This window comes from Diplotaxodon limnothrissa, linkage group LG11, assembly GCF_057381915.1.
Source record: "Diplotaxodon limnothrissa isolate DT_005_m linkage group LG11, D_limnothrissa_male_GT1.1, whole genome shotgun sequence".
Lineage (NCBI taxonomy): Eukaryota > Metazoa > Chordata > Actinopteri > Cichliformes > Cichlidae > Diplotaxodon > Diplotaxodon limnothrissa.
In genome coordinates this window covers 9,099,626-9,120,989 of record NC_140606.1, presented here as the reverse complement: position 1 = coordinate 9,120,989, position 21,364 = coordinate 9,099,626, and the positions used below count along the sequence as shown (strand labels likewise).

The window sequence follows — 21,364 nt, the reverse complement described above, 5'->3', positions numbered from 1 at the left end:
AAAGAGAAGATCACATGTTTGAATATAATATTAATGTTCTGTAATTACACAAGTTGTAAAATCTTTCCAGAGTGAGACAGAGACTGTGCAGGGACTTTAGAAGGACAGAGCAGCAGCAGAGCAGTCCAGATACACTGATGATCCTCTGTCAGATCCAGAGGGACACACAGGGCTGATGCTGGACTCTACATTGTGTCTGACAGTGGAGCTGTTCTCAGAGCAGTTCACTCTGCAGCACTGACAGTCATCTGCACTTCATTCCTCTGTCAGTCACTGCTGGATGAAGCTCTCCTCTCCACCTCCCAGTAACATGGCCCAGTCAGAGCGTCTCTACACACAAGCTGCTGCTGCTTCAACCTCTCTGGATCATCAGGACACAGCTGCTCCTCTCTCAGCACACACACCGTCCTGTTTACCATCATCACCTCCACCTGCAGAGAGAAGGAGGAAGAGCAGAGGAGATAAACGAGTGTTTCCAGAGACTCTTCATCAGCTGTCAGTCAGTGATGCAGCACATCCAGTATAAAGAGCAGCAGGGACTTCAGTGCTGGGACTGTACTAGGACTCATTGTTGCTTCACTTTCTCTAATCTTTGGATTTTTATTGAAGTTGCTGAAAATGTTTTTCACTCCTAGTTTGAGTTTGGACTTTCATTCGTTAGAAGAACCTTGGTGTGTCCACTCTGAGCTCTGTAGGAACCCCAACAACAAGCCCAACAATCCAGATGGACGGTTCCAGCTGTTAACTGGAGGAATTCCATCCAAACATCTGCTCTCACTAAATTCTTCCTCACCAACAGACTGTGTTCTTCACTGCTTTAAACTTGGAAATGAATGCAGTCATTGGTCTGCGTGCTGCTTTGTTCAGAGCTGATTGGCTGTTGACAGTGTTTGATCAGAGCGTGTCAGCCGTTACTATGGTGACCATAAAGGTGAGAAACAGGAAGTGTTTGTGTCCAATCCAGAAGCCTGTCACCGTTCTCCTCTCACAGCTTCACTGAGAAGCTGCAGCTTTACAGGAAACACTGGATCTTTGTTTCATACTGACTGTGTTTAGTACAATACTGCTGACAGCACCACCCACTCACTCCATCACTCTACTGACCTCAGTTTCTCCAGTCTGTAGTCTGGACTCTGCTGAAGATCAGACAGCTGCTCCAAATTTGAATGCCACAGGTTGCTTCCTCTCAGGTCCAGCTCTCTCAGATGGGAGGGGTTGGACTTCAGTGCTGCTGCCAGATAATCACAGCTGATCTCTGACAAACCACAGCCCCTCAATCTGTATAAAAAATGAAAGATACACTAAAGGACACTCAAAGCTGGCTTGGAAAGGAATGAAGTCCATGGTGGGGATGCAGAACAAGGAGCAAAGATGAATGTGATGCTCAATCAGCAGAAGACTTGGACTCATTGGATTCCAGCTTTGATACCATTGATTTCAATGAAGAGCTTTGTGATTGTAGCAAAGGGCCGGTAGCTCTGAGAGTCCCACTGATGAGGTGTTTGTGTGGAAATCTCTTAGTGGGACCAAAGAGAGAAAAAGCCCTGGTCCTGATGCTGTGGGAGGGAAAGAATTGAAGTGTGCTGTGAGGAACTGACTGGGAGATTTTCACACATTTTCCAGTCCTCCTTGGAACAACAGGAAGTTCCCAGCATATGGAAACAAAGGTTAAGTGTCCTATGGCACTCAGTGATGATGGTGCTGTGGCCCCACCACCTCCACCTCTTTGTAAAGGAACTAACTGTAATCTGAAGCTTCAAATGGAACTAAAACTTCATCCACTAGGTGGCAGTGTCTGATGATAAAGTGTTAGTGTAGCTGGCCTGTAGTAAGAAACAGGAAAATGCAGGATTTGGGCTGAAATGGGGAAAGGTGGTTAGCACTAGTGCCTTAAAGCAAGAAGGTTGTAGGTTGGTCAGCTGGGCCTTTCTGTGGAGGTTGGATGTTCTCCCACAGTCCAATGAAATGCTGCTTAGGTTCATTGGTGCTTCTAAATTGGCTGTAGGTGTGGATGTGAGAGAGTGCTTCTCTGTCTCTCTCTGTTGGCCCTGTGATGGACTGCTCACCTGTGCAGGTGGACCACACCTCTTGCCCTATGACAGCTAGGGCACAGGCTCCAGCCCTGTGAGCCTAAACAGTTAGCAAAAATGATTCATAGATGGCCTGAAATTCCCCAGTTAGCAGTTTGGTAGATAGCTATGACATGCTAATCGCATCCAGCAGCTGTATTCTACCTGTAAGCTGATCCCTGCTGAGCCAAAGCACTTTTTCATATACAAATTACAACCTTTAATAGGTTGGTCAGCCTCTTATTATCCTGCTGTTAGCTTCATTCCACAGAAAACTGAGAGAAACTAACAGAGCTGACATAGAATAAAGAGAAATGTGCTGATTTAAAGCCTTTGAAGTGCTTCAGATGATCTCTGTCCACTCATTCATTCATGTAAGCTTTCTAATGCAGCTTTGATCTTCACAGTCTGCTTTATGAAGCTCATTCTAACCCTGAATGTCAGAGTGTTCCTCCTTCTCTTTCCCATCATTCATGCTGGCAGTGGAGGAGATTTGGATGTTGGACTGTGTTTTGGATGATGTGTGTATGTTTGTGTTGGACTGCTGTCTGTAAAGCAAACGCACATTTTGCTTTGGATTTCAGTGTCAGACAGACTTTAAGGTGCAATGAAGAGTTTGAGAGTTTCACAGTGAATTATCCAGTGGAGGATTTTTCTTTGAACGTCTGAAATGTGAACATTGTTCTGCTACAGTCAATGGACTAAACCAGAGAAGAAGAAAACAGACTTTACCATGAAGATCCTCAGTGTGGATCAGTATAATATCAGCCTGATGTCTGCAGTTTAGTGTCAGCACAACTTTCACATCATATTCATCTCAGCACAACTAAAACATGCTGACTGACCTCAGAGTTTCAAGTTTAAATCCTGGACTCTCCAGAAAACCACACAGATGCTTCACTCCTGAATCCTGCAGCTCCTTGTTGTTACTCAGGTCCAGCTCTCTCAGATGGGAGGGGTTGGACTTCAGTGCTACTGCCAGATAATCACAGCTGATCTCTGACAAACCACAGCGCTTCAATCTGTATAAAGAATGAAAGATTTAAGTTTATTAGACAAAGTGCTTGAAATCATTCAGTGTTTCATCATCTGTTCAGAGCTGAAGAAGGTTCAGAATGTAGAAGTTTAGAAAATGGAAACTCCAAACAGCTGAAGCCAACAGGAAGCAGCTTCAAACAAACACAACAAGAGAAAAAACTCTGAATGTTTCACATTAAAGTCGTACATTTCTCATAAAAACAGGAAAAAGACTTGAAAAAGTCGTGTTTTTCCTTCCAGGAACCACATGGCTTCACTTTTAAAGGTGAAGTGTGAAAGAAATGGACACATTTGAAGTCCAACACCTTTTTCCAGTCACATTATTAAAGCAGACAAACTACAAGCTCATTTTCATTCCAACAAGTCATCTTCTGACCTGGACTAACAACACTGGTCTCTATGTACAGCTGGCTGTGAGACCAGTGCTCAGAGAGTGTCTACAAAGTGCAACACTGAAAGAACATCACACACTCATTTGCTTCCAGCACTTTCACACAAACATCTACTGTCATTATTGTCACCAAACTCTGTGGATCCTTTATTGCAAATTCAAATGGGATCAAATGGTCAGACAAAAGAGGGTTATGAGGAAATATGATGAAATGTTGTGTATTAGCAGCAAGTTATTGAATCATCTTCCTCAGAAACCAAACAAAATGATTGACAAACATGTTTTTACAAACTCAGTGTTGGACTTGGATCAGCAGGATAAGCTGATGTTTAAAGGCATTTGAGTCTCGCTGTATGAGAGTCCAGTTATTACTCAATATTTATGGATGATGTTTTTTCAGTGTTGCACTTTGTAGACGCTCCCTGAGCCTCACAGCCAGCTGCACATGGACCAGCTGACATTACCAAGCATTAGAGGCGGGTGTAAAAAAATAGATTTTCCCATTTAAATGGTTTTAATTTGAATAAAACGATGTTGACTCATTCAATCCTGAATCGATGTTTAATATAAATGTATTTTGCCAAAATCTCAGGTTAAAGCTCACAAACGATTTCAACAAGCAGCAAACAGCTAAAACAGTAAATGAGAGCAACTAAACACATAAAGATGGAAACACAGAGCGTGGATCGTTCACTCGACGGCACGTACACGGACACGCCGTCGGGGCTGAAAGTGGACAGCTCACAGATCCTGAAGCTGCAGGTTTCATCTGTCTCCAACCAAAACTGAGTGAACCAGCAGCAGAAGAAGATCCAAACTCTGCTTCACATTTGATAAATATGCTCATGAATTCTCTCTGACTTTGGCTGTTCCTGCCTGCACAGCTTTCTCTCTCTCAGTGTACTCCAAGAACAGCTTCAAACATCTGTTTCTGCATCATTCACTGTTTATTAGCCACCAGTCTGCTTCATGGTTTCCTTCAGTTTTTTTTTTTAATACTTTCTCTTTATTGATTTTCATCTTATTTTACATACAGAACTAAGGAGGGCAAGGGAAACCAACACAGTCACATATGTTCGCATATTCCAAAATACACAACGCCTTGTTTTACTTACACACTACATATTACACAGGTGCATGTTCCATTCAAACAAATTCGCAGTTGTCCCTCTGCATCACAGAGGTATCAGTTTCTAGTCTCTTGACGTATAACGATCCCATCGTTCCCAAAGTTTCTCTCCTTTCTCCTTCTGTAGCCGCAGTGAGAGGGTGATCAGTTCCATATGATGAATTGTGTTAATAATGTCTATGACCAGCTTCCGTGTGGGGGGGGGCTTGTCTGCAACAAACACTTAGTAATTGCCTTTTTGCATGCAACCATAACTATTTTCAGTAAGTATGAGTCTCTGTTATTTATATCCTCAGGGATATTCCCAAGGTACATGGTACTAAAGGAGAAGTCCAGTGTTACTTCCAGCACATCCATCACCATTTGCTTAATCTCTTCCCAAAAGGTCTTCAGTTTAGGGCATGACCAGAAGACACGGAAGCAACCTGCAGCGACCTCCCCGCACTCCCTCCAGCATGAAGCGCCTGAACCACTTATTTTGGATTTCTGCTTTGGTGTGATGAAGAATCTAATTAAATTCTTCCATCCAAAATCTTGCCATGTTAAAGAATTTGTGGTAGATAACACATTCGGTTTCCTTCAGTTTTTGATCGACTGCAGAATATTTTGAAGGTTATCTGCTATAAAAAGCCAGAAGAGGAAAATCTGCTTCATGTGTTTCTGTTTGATCCTCAGTGACTTTGACACAAAGGCCTCTGCTGTGATGATCACACCTCTGATCAAGTCTCACAGTGTCACAACTGATAAATGATCAGAGTTAGAATATTTCTGACTGTCTGCTGTGTGCTGTGACCTTTGACCTGCTAAAGACAGTCAGCTGTGGATTATTCATTGTTGTGTCTGATACTTAGAACTGTGAGGAAGAAGCTACACAGTTAATCAGGGTCCCCTCTCTCTGAATCAGGAAAGGTGGGCAGGCCGCGTGTGGGCCGCGGGCCATACGTTGAGTATCACTGTTTGAAATGTGAACATTGTTCTGCTACAGTCAATGGACTAAACCAGAGAAGAAGAAAACAGACTTTACCATGAAGATCCTCAGTGTGGATCAGTATAATATCAGCCTGATGTCTGCAGTTTAGTGTCAGCACAACTTTCACATCACATTCATCTCAGCACAACTAAAACATGCTGACTGACCTCAGAGTTTCAAATTTACATCCTTGACTCTTCAGGAAACCACACAGATGCTTCACTCCTAGATCCTGCAGCTCCTTGTTGTTGCTACTCAGGTCCAGCTCTCTCAGATGGGAGGGGTTGGACCTCAGCGCTGCTGCCAGATAATCACAGCTGATCTTTGACAAACCACAGTCCTTCAATCTGTATAAAGAATGAAAGATTTAAGTTTATTAGACAAAGTGTGAGCTTGAAATCATTCAGTGTTTCATCATCTGTTCAGAGCTGAAGAAGGTTCAGAATGTAGAAGTTTAGAAAATGGAAACTCCAAACAGCTGAAGCCAACAGGAAGCAGCTTCAAACAAACACAACAAGAGAAAAAACTCTGAATGTTTCACATTAAAGTCGTACATTTCTAACAAGAGTATTTTAAAGACAGCGTCACTGATGATCATCTTCTGCTCAGTAAAACTTTGGTTTTCCACATGTGAGTGTTAATGATGCACAAAGACTGTGAGAGCAAAGAGGGAGCGAGGAGGATGACAGAGAGATGGTACAGGAGCATCAAGAACCCGGCGAGGAAATGAGCAGAAGGATTTTGGAGCCTGTTGGATTGAAGCTTTCACAGAGACGTGTTTGACTGGACACCACCAGGACAGACTTTTAATCCCAGGATTTTGATGAGCTTTCTGTCTTTATGTTCACAAATGATGCTGTAACTCTGTGACTGTCCTGGAACTGTCAGCAGTATGGTTACGTCCTTTTGACCCGAGTTTCCACAGCTCTTATAACAGCAGTGTACATTCACCTGCAAGCACACGCTGCCTCTGCTTCAGCTCTGTTTATGAAGCACAAGCTGCAGGAACCAAACTCAGACTGGCTCATGTCAATCATGTCTGCTTACAAAGACACTTTGAAACTCTTATCAATATGTTTCCTGTCGTAATAGGACGGATCAAACTCTGGACCTTTGTTGTGGATCAGTGAAGGATGCTTAGAAATCCCTCCTGCTGCCTGAGCTTGAACATCATCAGCACTTTAACATTGAGCAGAGGGACGTGGAAAAGGCCTTCTGTCTTTATCTGACTGAACGGTTTCATTATGTGGGCTAAAGAAAATACAGTTGTAGGCTACAGTATATTTATATGAAACATGTATATTTAATGCATTTAATGTATTTGAACCGTATTTAATGCATATTACAGGATGTAACAGCTGCATATGTGTCAACAATAATGGCTTTGATTTTGCCCCCCTAAGAACATTTCTGTAGATCCGCCCCTGCAGCAAACGTGTGTGAGAGCAGCCACGGCCCGCTCCTCCATGATTTCATTCACACTCATCTCATACTGAACACACACACTTTGTAGGAATCATCAGTACTTTGACTGTTTCTCAGGTTAGCTTCAGGTTAGCCATTTAGCATTTCTCCAGTCTGAGTCACAGAGCGTCACATGACGTGACAGAAGCTGATTGGTCAGCTGCAGTGATGGTGGTGGAGCAGCATTAATGATGATGCTGTAGAACAACAGGAACACGGGGATATCAGACTGTTAGTGGGTTTAGTCATTCCTGCTGCACTGTTTGTCCTTCTTATTGAAGTGACCTGCTGAGAGCTCACACTGTTCTCTGTAGAAATGATGTCAGTCTGACTCGTCACATGTTTGGAGGCGTGTTTGATGTTTGCTCTTCTGGAAACTCTCAGTATCAAATGTGGATGATGCAAAGGAGACACGCTTCAGTCTGTATGGACCTGTTTCTGTAGCTGCCACCATCATTCAACATGTTTGTACATCAGCTTATCAAATCCTGTCCGCTGTCTTCATTTATTACTCTTTACCTGCTTCACCTGCCTGAGCCCCGCCCACACAGACAGCTCCTCTTTGGAGCTAAACTTCTGCTTCATCTCTGCCTCTTTTCTTCATCCTCCGCCTCTCTTTTCTCTTCTTCAGTATTCTGCAGCCACGGAGCCTCACAGCCGTTAGCATGCTCATACCTGAGCAGCTAGCATTACCCAGCATGCCATGCAGCAGTGTCAGTTTGTAAATGTGCAAGAATTCCGGTTCCAAACTGTTTCACAGATTGCTGTGTGCCATGACCTTTGACCTGCTAAAGACAGTCAGCTGTGGATTATTCATTGTTGTGTCTAATACTTAGAACTGTGAGGAAGAAGCTACACAGTTAATCAGGGTCCCTCTCTCTGAATTAGGAAAGGTGGGCAGGCCGCGTGTGGGCCGCGGGCCATACGTTGAGTATCACTGTTTGAAATGTGATCATTGTTCTGCTGCAATCAATGGACTAAACCAGAGAAGAAGAAAACAGACTTTACCATGAAGATCCTCAGTGTGGATCAGTATAATATCAGCCTGATGTCTGCAGTTTAGTGTCAGCACAACTTTCACATCACATTCATCTCAGCACAACTAAAACATGCTGACTGACCTCAGAGTTTCAAATTTACATCCTTGACTCTTCAGGAAACCACACAGATGCTTCACTCCTAGATCCTGCAGCTCCTTGTTGTTGCTACTCAGGTCCAGCTCTCTCAGATGGGAGGGGTTGGACCTCAGCGCTGCTGCCAGATAATCACAGCTGATCTTTGACAAACCACAGTCCTTCAATCTGTATAAAGAATGAAAGATTTAAGTTTATTAGACAAAGTGCTTGAAATCATTCAGTGTTTCATCATCTGTTCAGAGCTGAAGAAGGTTCAGAATGTAGAAGTTTAGAAAATGGAAACTCCAAACAGCTGAAGCCAACAGGAAGCAGCTTCAAACAAACACAACAAGAGAAAAAACTGAATGTTTCACATTAAAGTCTAACATTTCTCATAAAACCAGGAAAAAGACTTGAAAAAGTCGTGTTTTTCCTTCCAGGAACCACATGGCTTCACTTTTAAAGGTGAAGTGTGAAAGAAATGGACATATTTGAAGTCCAACACCTTTTTCCAGTCACATTATTAAAGCAGACAAACTACAAGCTCATTTTCATTCCAACAAGTCATCTTCTGACCTGGACTAACAACACTGGTCTCTATGTGCAGCTGGCTGTGAGACCAGTGCTCAGGGACCGTCTACAAAGTGCAACACTGAAAGAACATCACACACTCATTTGCTTCCAGCACTTTCACACAAACATCTACTGTCATTATTGTCACCAAACTCTGTGGATCCTTTATTGCAAATTCAAATGGGATCAAATGGTCAGACAAAAGAGGGTTATGAGGAAATATGATGAAATGTTGTGTATTAGCAGCAAGTTATTGAATCATCTTCCTCAGAAACCAAACAAAATGATTGACAAACATGTTTTTACAAACTCAGTGTTGGACTTGGATCAGCAGAATAAGCTGATGTTTAAAGGCATTTGAGTCTGGCTGTATGAGAGTCCAGTTATTACTCAATATTTATGGATGATGTTTTTTCAGTGTTGCACTTTGTAGACGCTCCCTGAGCCTCACAGCCAGCTGCACATGGACCAGCTGACATTACCAAGCATTAGAGGCGGGTGTAAAAAAATAGATTTTCCCATTTAAATGGTTTTAATTTGAATAAAACGATGTTGATTCATTCAATCCTTAATCGATGTTTAATATAAATGTATTTTGCCAAAATCTCAGGTTAAAGCTCACAAACGATTTCAACAAGCAGCAAACAGCTAAAACAGTAAATGAGAGCAGCTAAACACACAAAGATGGAAACACAGAGCGTGGATCGTTCACTCGACGGCACGTACACGGACACGCCGTCGGGGCTGAAAGTGGACAGCTCACAGATCCTGAAGCTGCAGGTTTCATCTGTCTCCAACCAAAACTGAGTGAACCAGCAGCAGAAGAAGATCCAAACTCTGCTTCACGTTTGATAAATATGCTCATGAATTCTCTCTGACTTTGGCTGTTCCTGCCTGCACAGCTCTCTCTCTCTCAGTGTACTCCAAGAACAGCTTCAAACATCTGTTTCTGCATCATTCACTGTTTATTAGCCACCAGTCTGCTGTTGTGTTCAATGCTGTCGGCCTCTGACAGGAAAGCCTCATTTCTGCTGTTCCATGGAAACTTTTTAAAATGATGACAGATTACAAACTCTCAGCTGTGTCTGTAATCAAACCTCTGTAACTTTGCTTCACTTCAGCAGCATCAGGTCATGTTCACATGTTGATTCATGGTTTGCTTCAGTTTTTGATCGACTGCAGAATATTTTGAAGGTTATCTGCTATAAAAAGCCAGAAGAGGAAAATCTGCTTCATGTGTTTCTGTTTGATCCTCAGTGACTTTGACACAAAGGCCTCTGCTGTGATGATCACACCTCTGATCAAGTCTCACAGTGTCACAACTGATAAATGATCAGAGTTAGAATATTTCTGACTGTCTGCTGTGTGCTGTGACCTTTGACCTGCTAAAGACAGTCAGCTGTGGATTATTCATTGTTGTGTCTGATACTTAGAACTGTGAGGAAGAAGCTACACAGTTAATCAGGGTCCCCTCTCTCTGAATCAGGAAAGGTGGGCAGGCCGCGTGTGGGCCGCGGGCCATACGTTGAGTATCACTGTTTGAAATGTGAACATTGTTCTGCTGCAGTCAATGGACTAAACCAGAGAAGAAGAAAACAGACTTTACCATGAAGATCCTCAGTGTGGATCAGTATAATATCAGCCTGATGTCTGCAGTTTAGTGTCAGCACAACTTTCACATCATATTCATCTCAGCACAACTAAAACATGCTGACTGACCTCAGAGTTTCAAGTTTAAATCCTGGACTCTCCAGAAAACCACACAGATGCTTCACTCCTGAATCCTGCAGCTCCTTGTTGTTACTCAGGTCCAGCTCTCTCAGATGGGAGGGGTTGGACTTCAGTGCTACTGCCAGATAATCACAGCTGATCTCTGACAGACCACAGTCCTCCAATCTGTATAAAGAATGAAACATGCAAGTTTATTAGACAAAGTGTGAGCTTGAAATCATTCAGTGTTTCATCATCTGTTCAGAGCTGAAGAAGGTTCAGAATGTAGAAGTTTAGAAAATGGAAACTCCAAACAGCTGAAGCCAACAGGAAGCAGCTTCAAACAAACACAACAAGAGAAAAAACTCTGAATGTTTCACATTAAAGTCGTACATTTCTCATAAAAACAGGACAACGACTTGAAAAAGTCGTGTTTTTCCTTCCAGGAACCACATGGCTTCACTTTTAAAGGTGAAGTGTGAAAGAAATGGACATATTTGAAGTCAGACACCTTTTTCCAGTCACATTATTAAAGCAGACAAACTACAAGCTCATTTTCATTCCAACAAGTCATCTTCTGACCTGGACTAACAACACTGGTCTCTATGTGCAGCTGGCTGTGAGACCAGTGCTCAGAGAGTGTCTACAAAGTGCAACACTGAAAGAACATCACACACTCATTTGCTTCCAGCACTTTCACACAAACATCTACTGTCATTATTGTCACCAAACTCTGTGGATCCTTTATTGCAAATTCAAATGGGATCAAATGGTCAGACAAAAGAGGGTTATGAGGAAATATGATGAAATGTTGTGTATTAGCAGCAAGTTATTGAATCATCTTCCTCAGAAACCAAACAAAATGATTCACAAACATGTTTTTACAAACTCAGTGTTGGACTTGGATCAGCAGGATAAGCTGATGTTTAAAGGCATTTGAGTCTGGCTGTATGAGAGTCCAGTTATTACTCAATATTTATGGATGATGTTTTTTCAGTGTTGCACTTTGTAGACGCTCCCTGAGCCTCACAGCCAGCTGCACATGGACCAGCTGACATTACCAAGCATTAGAGGCGGGTGTAAAAAAATAGATTTTCCCATTTAAATGGTTTTAATTTGAATAAAACGATGTTGATTCATTCAATCCTGAATCGATGTTTAATATAAATGTATTTTGCCAAAATCTCAGGTTAAAGCTCACAAACGATTTCAACAAGCAGCAAACAGCTAAAACAGTAAATGAGAGCAGCTAAACACATAAAGATGGAAACACAGAGCGTGGATCGTTCACTCGACGGCACGTACACGGACACGCCGTCGGGGCTGAAAGTGGACAGCTCACAGATCCTGAAGCTGCAGGTTTCATCTGTCTCCAACCAAAACTGAGTGAACCAGCAGCAGAAGAAGATCCAAACTCTGCTTCACGTTTGATAAATATGCTCATGAATTCTCTCTGACTTTGGCTGTTCCTGCCTGCACAGCTTTCTCTCTCTCAGTGTACTCCAAGAACAGCTTCAAACATCTGTTTCTGCATCATTCACTGTTTATTAGCCACCAGTCTGCTTCATGGTTTCCTTCAGTTTTTTTTTTTAATACTTTCTCTTTATTGATTTTCATCTTATTTTACATACAGAACTAAGGAGGGCAAGGGAAACCAACACAGTCACATATGTTCGCATATTCCAAAATACACAACGCCTTGTTTTACTTACACATACTACATATTACACAGGTGCATGTTCCATTCAAACAAATTCGCAGTTGTCCCTCTGCATCACAGAGGTATCAGTTTCTAGTCTCTTGACGTATAACGATCCCATCGTTCCCAAAGTTTCTCTCCTTTCTCCTTCTGTAGCCGCAGTGAGAGGGTGATCAGTTCCATATGATGAATTGTGTTAATAATGTCTATGACCAGCTTCCGTGTGGGGGGGGGCTTGTCTGCAACAAACACTTAGTAATTGCCTTTTTGCATGCAACCATAACTATTTTCAGTAAGTATGAGTCTCTGTTATTTATATCCTCAGGGATATTCCCAAGGTACATGGTACTAAAGGAGAAGTCCAGTGTTACTTCCAGCACATCCATCACCATTTGTTTAATCTCTTCCCAAAAGGTCTTCAGTTTAGGGCATGACCAGAAGACACGGAAGCAACCTGCAGCGACCTCCCCGCACTCCCTCCAGCATGAAGCGCCTGAACCACTTATTTTGGATTTCTGCTTTGGTGTGATGAAGAATCTAATTAAATTCTTCCATCCAAAATCTTGCCATGTTAAAGAATTTGTGGTAGATAACACATTCAGTTTCCTTCAGTTTTTGATCGACTGCAGAATATTTTGAAGGTTATCTGCTATAAAAAGCCAGAAGAGGAAAATCTGCTTCATGTGTTTCTGTTTGATCCTCAGTGACTTTGACACAAAGGCCTCTGCTGTGATGATCACACCTCTGATCAAGTCTCACAGTGTCACAACTGATAAATGATCAGAGTTAGAATATTTCTGACTGTCTGCTGTGTGCTGTGACCTTTGACCTGCTAAAGACAGTCAGCTGTGGATTATTCATTGTTGTGTCTGATACTTAGAACTGTGAGGAAGAAGCTGCACAGTTAATCAGGGTCCCCTCTCTCTGAATCAGGAAAGGTGGGCAGGCCGCGTGTGGGCCGCGGGCCATACGTTGAGTATCACTGTTTGAAATGTGAACATTGTTCTGCTACAGTCAATGGACTAAACCAGAGAAGAAGAAAACAGACTTTACCATGAAGATCCTCAGTGTGGATCAGTATAATATCAGCCTGATGTCTGCAGTTTAGTGTCAGCACAACTTTCACATCATATTCATCTCAGCACAACTAAAACATGCTGACTGACCTCAGAGTTTCAAGTTTAAATCCTGGACTCTCCAGAAAACCACACAGATGCTTCACTCCTGGATCCTGCAGCTCCTTGTTGTTACTCAGGTCCAGCTCTCTCAGATGGGAGGGGTTGGACTTCAGTGCTACTGCCAGATAATCACAGCTGATCTCTGACAGACCACAGCGCTTCAATCTGTATAAAGAATGAAAGATGTAAGTTTATTAGACAAAGTGTGAGCTTGAAATCATTCAGTGTTTCATCATCTGTTGAGAGGTGAAGAAGGTTCAGAATGTAGAAGTTTAGAAAATGGAAACTCCAAACAGCTGAAGCCAACAGGAAGCAGCTTCAAACAAACACAACAAGAGAAAAAACTCTGAATATTTCACATTAAAGTCGTACATTTCTAACAAGAGTATTTTAAAGACAGCGTCACTGATGATCATCTTCTGCTCAGTAAAACTTTGGTTTTCCACATGTGAGTGTTAATGATGCACAAAGACTGTGAGAGCAAAGAGGGAGCGAGGAGGATGACAGAGAGATGGTACAGGAGCATCAAGAACCTGGCGAGGAAATGAGCAGAAGGATTTTGGAGCCTGTTGGATTGAAACTTTCACAGAGACGTGTTTGATTGGACACCACCAGGACAGACTTTCATTTTTAAATTTACATGTAGATAAAGATAATGATAAACGTATTTTTTACTAGTAATCCTAAATTGTAGTAATGAAAACAACTGTCAGTGTGATTATAAGGCCAAGAAAACAATGTTGCTGTCTGAACCATTGTGGGGTAACACATCACTTTTTGTTGAATTTATAGCAATTATAACAATTTCAATTTACTTTTAACAACTTTTAAATAATTAAAAACAAAATATTTGAAGACTTTTTCAAGCCTGTGTTTAAAAAATAACTCTTTCCAATGGCAGTCACCTTTGGATCCTATCAAGCTGTTAGACACATCACCTATGTGGCCCTCCAAGGTATGGAGGCCTATCTCCCCACACCACTCCCCCTGCCAGTGGCAGACGCCCGCAGACATCGGTGCGTTGGTGGTTCTTTGTGTCCGGGGATGGGCGTCCAGGTACACACCGGCTCACTCCTTGGTGGCTGCTTGTCGTGGCCTGGAGCCTGGGGCTCGCTCAGGCCCCTTCGGGGGTGGGGTGCCCTCAGCCTCTGGGCCTGGGGCTCGGTCACTCTGGCACAGCTGGCTGCCGGAGGAGCTCACGGGTGCGTCACTGCAACCCCCCTGGCTTCTGCTCCGCGGCTGCTGAGTGACCCCTCATCTGGGGCTCTCCTCAGCTCTTTCTGGGATAGTGACGCGGCTGCCCCTCTGTTGGTCTTCCTTGGTCTCTTGTGTTCTGAGGGCCTCTGGATGTCTGGAGTCTTGATGTCCTCCATACCTGCTTCATGCCCTGGTGGACGGGGCTGTGGCCCCCCCACACCCTCTAGCAGATCATTACATGAAGGAACCTTTTAAAAACAAGCGCGTCCATGCTCACAGGTGTACCTTGAGGCTCTTAAAGGTGCCTATAAATAAAATGTATTATTATTATCACTGTAAGTCTATCCAAAGGTTTGTGGAGGCTATTCGATGGGTTGGAAATAAATAAAAGCATGTCGTCGGAATAAAGAGAGACTTCATGTTCGATACCCCCTTGATGTTTTCCCTCAACACCAACACATTGTCTCAGAGCAACAGCTAGCGGTTCAACGGCAAAAAGGAGACAGAGGGCATCCCTGTCCTGGGGGACAGATTATTGTTAGTCCGGACAGCTGTTAGAGGGGAGCAATACAATACTTTTATCCAAGATACAAAATTAAAGCCACATTTTTTAAGCGTATAAAAAAAATCCCATCTCACCCGATCCAACACCTTTTCTGCGTCAAGCCAAACTACAGTTTCCAATGTATCACCTTTAACATGGGTATAAATTATATTTAATAGAGCTTTAATGTTAAAAAAGAGTGCCTAATAAAGCCCGTCTGGTCCTGTGAAATAATGGAGGACAAATACTTGTGTAACCGACGGGCCAACACTTGAGCCAGGATCTTGGTGTCTGTGTTGAACAAAGATATTAAACGACATGAACGACAATCTAAATGGTCTTTTTCCTGTTTTACAATTAAACACATCACTGCTTGATGCATTGTTGGAGGCAACGACTATTAGAGGAAGGATTCTTCAAAAGTTGATTTTAACAGTGAATGCAGTCGGTCAGAAAACTTTATGAAGAAACCAGATGGATACCCGTCGGGGCAGCAGATTTTCCAGACTGCATGCTCCGTATGGCCGTTTCAATTTCAGAATTAGATTGAGTTCATAAGCATAGCTGCGCAACTTTGAAATCAGATACTCAGCCTGTTTTGTGAGATTGTATTCAGTTTGTCATTGTAACCGCTGTGTATATAATACAGGCTCAGGATAGTGGCTGTACACAGCATGTAGTTTAGTAATTTCATCAGCTAACAGAGAGGCGCTTGGTCACTATTTTATTCTATTTTGCACAAAATGAAATTATTTGGCCTCTCAGACCTTTTGTAACTGAAAAACTCTTCATCTGCTAACAACACTGAGTTGAATCTCCATGGCTGATAGTTGGAGCAGGCATCAGGAATACACACTGAAAAAACGAGGAGAAATCACCAGTCTTATAATCACATTCTGTAACTAAAGGGAGACGTTTTTCTATACAAATATATGTTTTATGGACATTAGAAAAAAAAGAGTATTGACGTGAAGCAGGATTATGAAATCTTCATACATCAGCTAGCCCATAATTATCAAGAAAGCTCTGAATGACATGGTGACTTTGGACTAAGTGTACTTTTGCAGTGGCTTATTGGTGAGAATGAAGGTTACCTGGATACGACTTGGAAAAACACCTCAGCCTAACCTGACTGGATTCGACCGCATCAACTACTGGCACTCTCTGGATATGGCTTACACCTGTCTGACACCTGTTGTTGGGTGTACTACAATAAACCCGCCCAGCGTCCTCCCCGTCTACGCTCAGGTGGAGTAAACCCTCAGAACCTACGGCCGATAGGTCGGGCACCCACATCGGCCGATGAGCCACCGATACCACTAAGAATCAGTCTTGTTAATACTTGATCGCTAGCAAACAAAACTTTTCTTCTAAAGGACTTCTTCACTAATCAGGAACTGGCTCCAATGCTTGGAAACCTGGCAGAGAGCCAGTGAGTCCAGCTGTTTTACTGAACTTTTACCTTCTGACTGTGAGATGACAGGACGTGGTGGAGTGGAGGCTGTTTTTAGGAAGAAGCTCGCATGCAAACAACTCTTAACTGACTCTTATTCAAGTTTTGAACTTGTGATGTTTGTTGTTTGGGGCGTCCCGGCCGACACTCGGTGCAGCTGTATACAGACCTCCAAAACATCACAAGGATTTTATTCAAAACTGTGATCTGTCTTTATCTGGAGCTGCAGTAGATGATCCATCCTCACAAAGCAACACTGCAGGAACAAAGACACAGCACAGCCGATGAAGGACGAGGACAAAGGAAAGGTGAGTGAGGAGACCCTGGTGGTGTGGACGGTCCTGCAGGGGCTCCAAAACTGAGGAACAGAGACGTCCATGTACCAGCTGAGGATGCTGCAGTGATCCAGGGAGCTCGGTCCAATCTGAGGCAGTGTGAACTACATGGACCACAGTTTCTTCACAGACTTCAGCCATGTGAACATCTGGAGATCCAACAGTGCACGAGCTGTGAGCCATCAGCTGTTTCTCTCATCAGCTGCTGTAATGAGAGCTGCTGGAATCATCTCGAGCAGCAGTAAATCACTGATGTTGTTTCTAACCAAAGATATGGGACTGAGCTCCGCTGAGCTCCTTCTACTTTCAGCCAGATATAAACTGCTACAGTCTGCTGATTATTGCTTTGCCTCCATCACACAAGCTCTTTTTCCTGTTCTTCACTCTCATTGGTTCTTTGTGTGCTTGTTTTTACAACAGTAGTTGCATGGACTCTTCACCCTCCTGCCCTCTGGGAGGCGCTACAGGAGCCTCCGGACTAAGACCACCAGGTACCGGAACAGCTTCTTCCCCACAGCTGTCAGACTCCTGAACTCTGCCTCCTGACATCTGACCCACGTTAAACTCATGGACTGAACATACACACCCCCACAATGGACAACTGTACCCTCAAACACACAATAATAACATGGACTGAACCACCACTCACAACCACTAGCACTTTATATAGCCTCTGTAGAAACTATCTACACCCTCACTTATCTTAACTGCACTACTGTATAGCTCTGTGTAAATAATCATTCTGTACATTCGATAATCTTTAACCCTACAACTGTTTACAACTTCCATAGTTCCCATTTCTGTATAGCTGTATATCTCAGATTCTGTAAAGTTATTTATTTCATATTCTGTATAGTTTTTCATATTTATATCCTGTTCATAGCCTGTACATAGCTTGTACTCACTACAGCCTGTACATACTTATAGTTATAGAATATTCACAACATACTTCATACCGTGTACATTATAACATACCATAATAGACCCATTTCTGTAATATACTCACATATCTATATTATTGCTAATATATATTGTAATATATCTATATCACTAAAGCACTTCTGGATGGATGCAAACTGCATTTCGTTGCCCTGTACCTGTGCATGTGCAATGACAATAAAGTTGAATTCTATTCTATTCTATTCTAGCTGCTGTGTTTTTGTGTTTCTGCAGACCTCAGACATCCTGCTGCTCTGGACAACTTTTTCATTCTTTTTATCATTATTTGGCTCTTCTTTTATTATTATGTTATATGTATTAATATTTTAAACACTTATTCTTTGTATTTTTTGCTTTGCTCCTGTCAAACTGCTTTAATAAAATCTGCTGCAGTCTAAACTGTGGACGTTCCCTTTTTAACCCTTTGTGAAACAATAAAGGTTTAAATCTGAGTATTCATCTATGTTAGTGTTTAATGGGTCTAATAGGTTGCTTTGGCCTTTCCCAGTAATATCTTCCCTTGGAGTCTGTGGTCCAGGCTTCTAAAACCATCCCAGGTTAACAAGAACTACAATCTAGAGGAGAGCTGCCATAACAGGTGTGACTGATGAGATCTGACCTGCAAGGTTACTCAGGTTTGTTTGTATCAAGACAAGCAGGGAAGACACCTGGACGTCAAGGTAGTTAGAGCTGGGCGAGTGTCCTCACCCACATAGGCTTCACAACTCTGCGTCAACTACTGAGTAAGACTCAGAGGATCAGAGATTAGAAGGTCTACAAAGAGCTGAACCAGACTTCCTGTATAAAGGTTTTAGTTCCACAGATCGACAGTATCAGCACAACTACAACATGGAGACTGACCTCAGAGTTTCAATTCGATGTTGTGGTTTCCCCAGAAGAACACACAGCTGCTTCAATCCTGAATCCTGCAGCTTGTGGGAGCTCAGGTCCACCTCTCTGGGATACAAAGGGTTAAGCTTCAGCACTGTTTCCAGATAATCACAGCTGATCTCTGACAAATCACATCTCTCCAATCTGTATAAAGAATGAAAGATGTAAGTTTATTAGACAAAGTGCTTGAAATCATTCAGTGTTTCATCATCTGTTCAGAGCTGAAGAAGGTTCAGAATGTAGAAGTTTAGAAAATGGAAACTCCAAACAGCTGAAGCCAACAGGAAGCAGCTTCAAACAAACACAACAAGAGAAAAAACTCTGAATGTTTCACATTAAAGTCGTACATTTCTAACAAGAGTATTTTAAAGACAGCGTCACTGATGATCATCTTCTGCTCAGTAAAACTTTGGTTTTTCACATGTGAGTGTTAATGATGCACAAAGACTGTGAGTGCAAAGAGGGAGCGAGGAGGATGACAGAGAGATGGTACAGGAGCATCAAGAACCTGGCGAGGAAATGAGCAGAAGGACTTTGGAGCCTGTTGGATTGAAGCTTTCACAGAGACGTGTTTGACTGGACACCACCAGGACAGACTTTTAATCCCAGGATTTTGATGAGCTTTCTGTCTTTATGTTCACAAATGATGCTGTAACTCTGTGACTGTCCTGGAACTGTCAGCAGTATGGTTACGTCCTTTTGACCCGAGTTTCCACAGCTCTTATAACAGCAGTGTACATTCACCTGCAAGCACACGCTGCCTCTGCTTCAGCTCTGTTTATGAAGCACAAGCTGCAGGAACCAAACTCAGACTGGCTCATGTCAATCATGTCTGCTTACAAAGACACTTTGAAACTCTTATCAATATGTTTCCTGTCGTAATAGGACGGATCAAACTCTGGACCTTTGTTGTGGATCAGTGAAGGATGCTTAGAAATCCCTCCTGCTGCCTGAGCTTGAACATCATCAGCACTTTAACATTGAGCAGAGGGACGTGGAAAAGGCCTTCTGTCTTTATCTGACTGAACGGTTTCATTATGTGGGCTAAAGAAAATACAGTTGTAGGCTACAGTATATTTATATGAAACATGTATATTTAATGCATTTAATGTATTTGAACCGTATTTAATGCATATTACAGGATGTAACAGCTGCATATGTGTCAACAATAATGGCTTTGATTTTGCCCCCCTAAGAACATTTCTGTAGATCCGCCCCTGCAGCAAACGTGTGTGAGAGCAGCCACGGCCCGCTCCTCCATGATTTCATTCACACTCATCTCATACTGAACACACACACTTTGTAGGAATCATCAGTACTTTGACTGTTTCTCAGGTTAGCTTCAGGTTAGCCATTTAGCATTTCTCCAGTCTGAGTCACAGAGCGTCACATGACGTGACAGAAGCTGATTGGTCAGCTGCAGTGATGGTGGTGGAGCAGCATTAATGATGATGCTGTAGAACAACAGGAACACGGGGATATCAGACTGTTAGTGGGTTTAGTCATTCCTGCTGCACTGTTTGTCCTTCTTATTGAAGTGACCTGCTGAGAGCTCACACTGTTCTCTGTAGAAATGATGTCAGTCTGACTCGTCACATGTTTGGAGGCGTGTTTGATGTTTGCTCTTCTGGAAACTCTCAGTATCAAATGTGGATGATGCAAAGGAGACACGCTTCAGTCTGTATGGACCTGTTTCTGTAGCTGCCACCATCATTCAACATGTTTGTACATCAGCTTATCAAATCCTGTCCGCTGTCTTCATTTATTACTCTTTACCTGCTTCACCTGCCTGAGCCCCGCCCACACAGACAGCTCCTCTTTGGAGCTAAACTTCTGCTTCATCTCTGCCTCTTTTCTTCATCCTCCACCTCTCTTTTCTCTTCTTCAGTATTCTGCAGCCACGGAGCCTCACAGCCGTTAGCATGCTCATACCTGAGCAGCTAGCATTACCCAGCATGCCATGCAGCAGTGTCAGTTTGTAAATGTGCAAGAATTCCGGTTCCAAACTGTTTCACAGATTGCTGTGTGCCATGACCTTTGACCTGCTAAAGACAGTCAGCTGTGGATTATTCATTGTTGTGTCTAATACTTAGAACTGTGAGGAAGAAGCTATACAGTTAATCAGGGTCCCCTCTCTCTGAATTAGGAAAGGTGGGCAGGCCGCGTGTGGGCCGCGGGCCATACGTTGAGTATCACTGTTTGAAATGTGTACATTGTTCTGCTGCAGTCAATGGACTAAACCAGAGAAGAAGAAAACAGACTTTACCATGAAGATCCTCAGTGTGGATCAGTATAATATCAGCCTGATGTCTGCAGTTTAGTGTCAGCACAATTTTCACATCATATTCATCTCAGCACAACTAAAACATGCTGACTGACCTCAGAGTTTCAAATCGACATCGTGGATTCTCCAGAAAACCACACAGATGCTTCACTCCTGAACCCTGCAGGTTGCTGTAGGTTCCACTCAGGTCCACCTCTGTGAGATACGAGGGGTTGGACTTCAGCGCTGCTGCCAGATAATCAAGGCCAATATCTGACAAACCACAGTCCTTCAATCTGTATAAAGAATGAAAGATGTAAGTTTATTAGACAAAGTGCTTGAAATCATTCAGTGTTTCATCATCTGTTCAGAGCTGAAGAAGGTTCAGAATGTAGAAGTTTAGAAA

The 21,364-nt window shown here is 42.7% G+C and overlaps 2 protein-coding genes across 2 annotated transcripts; both read right to left on the bottom strand.

Moving 5' to 3' along the window:
• Positions 1–254: 254 nt before the first annotated feature.
• On the bottom strand, positions 255–7,646 carry LOC146622296 (ribonuclease inhibitor-like). The gene is made up of 5 exons (XM_085366798.1): positions 7,581–7,646; positions 5,765–5,862; positions 2,915–3,091; positions 1,105–1,278; positions 255–431 (listed from the first exon to the last, which is right to left on the bottom strand). The coding sequence occupies exons 1-5, from the start codon at positions 7,644–7,646 to the stop codon at positions 422–424; spliced, it is 525 nt and encodes a 174-aa protein (XP_085222924.1). The 3' UTR covers positions 255–421.
• Positions 7,647–10,449: 2,803 nt separating this feature from the next.
• On the bottom strand, positions 10,450–20,537 carry LOC146622295 (ribonuclease inhibitor-like). Its single transcript, XM_085366797.1, has 4 exons — positions 20,485–20,537; positions 18,666–18,839; positions 13,325–13,501; positions 10,450–10,645 (listed from the first exon to the last, which is right to left on the bottom strand). The coding sequence occupies exons 1-4, from the start codon at positions 20,535–20,537 to the stop codon at positions 10,450–10,452; spliced, it is 600 nt and encodes a 199-aa protein (XP_085222923.1).
• Between the last annotated feature and the right edge of the window lie 827 nt (positions 20,538–21,364).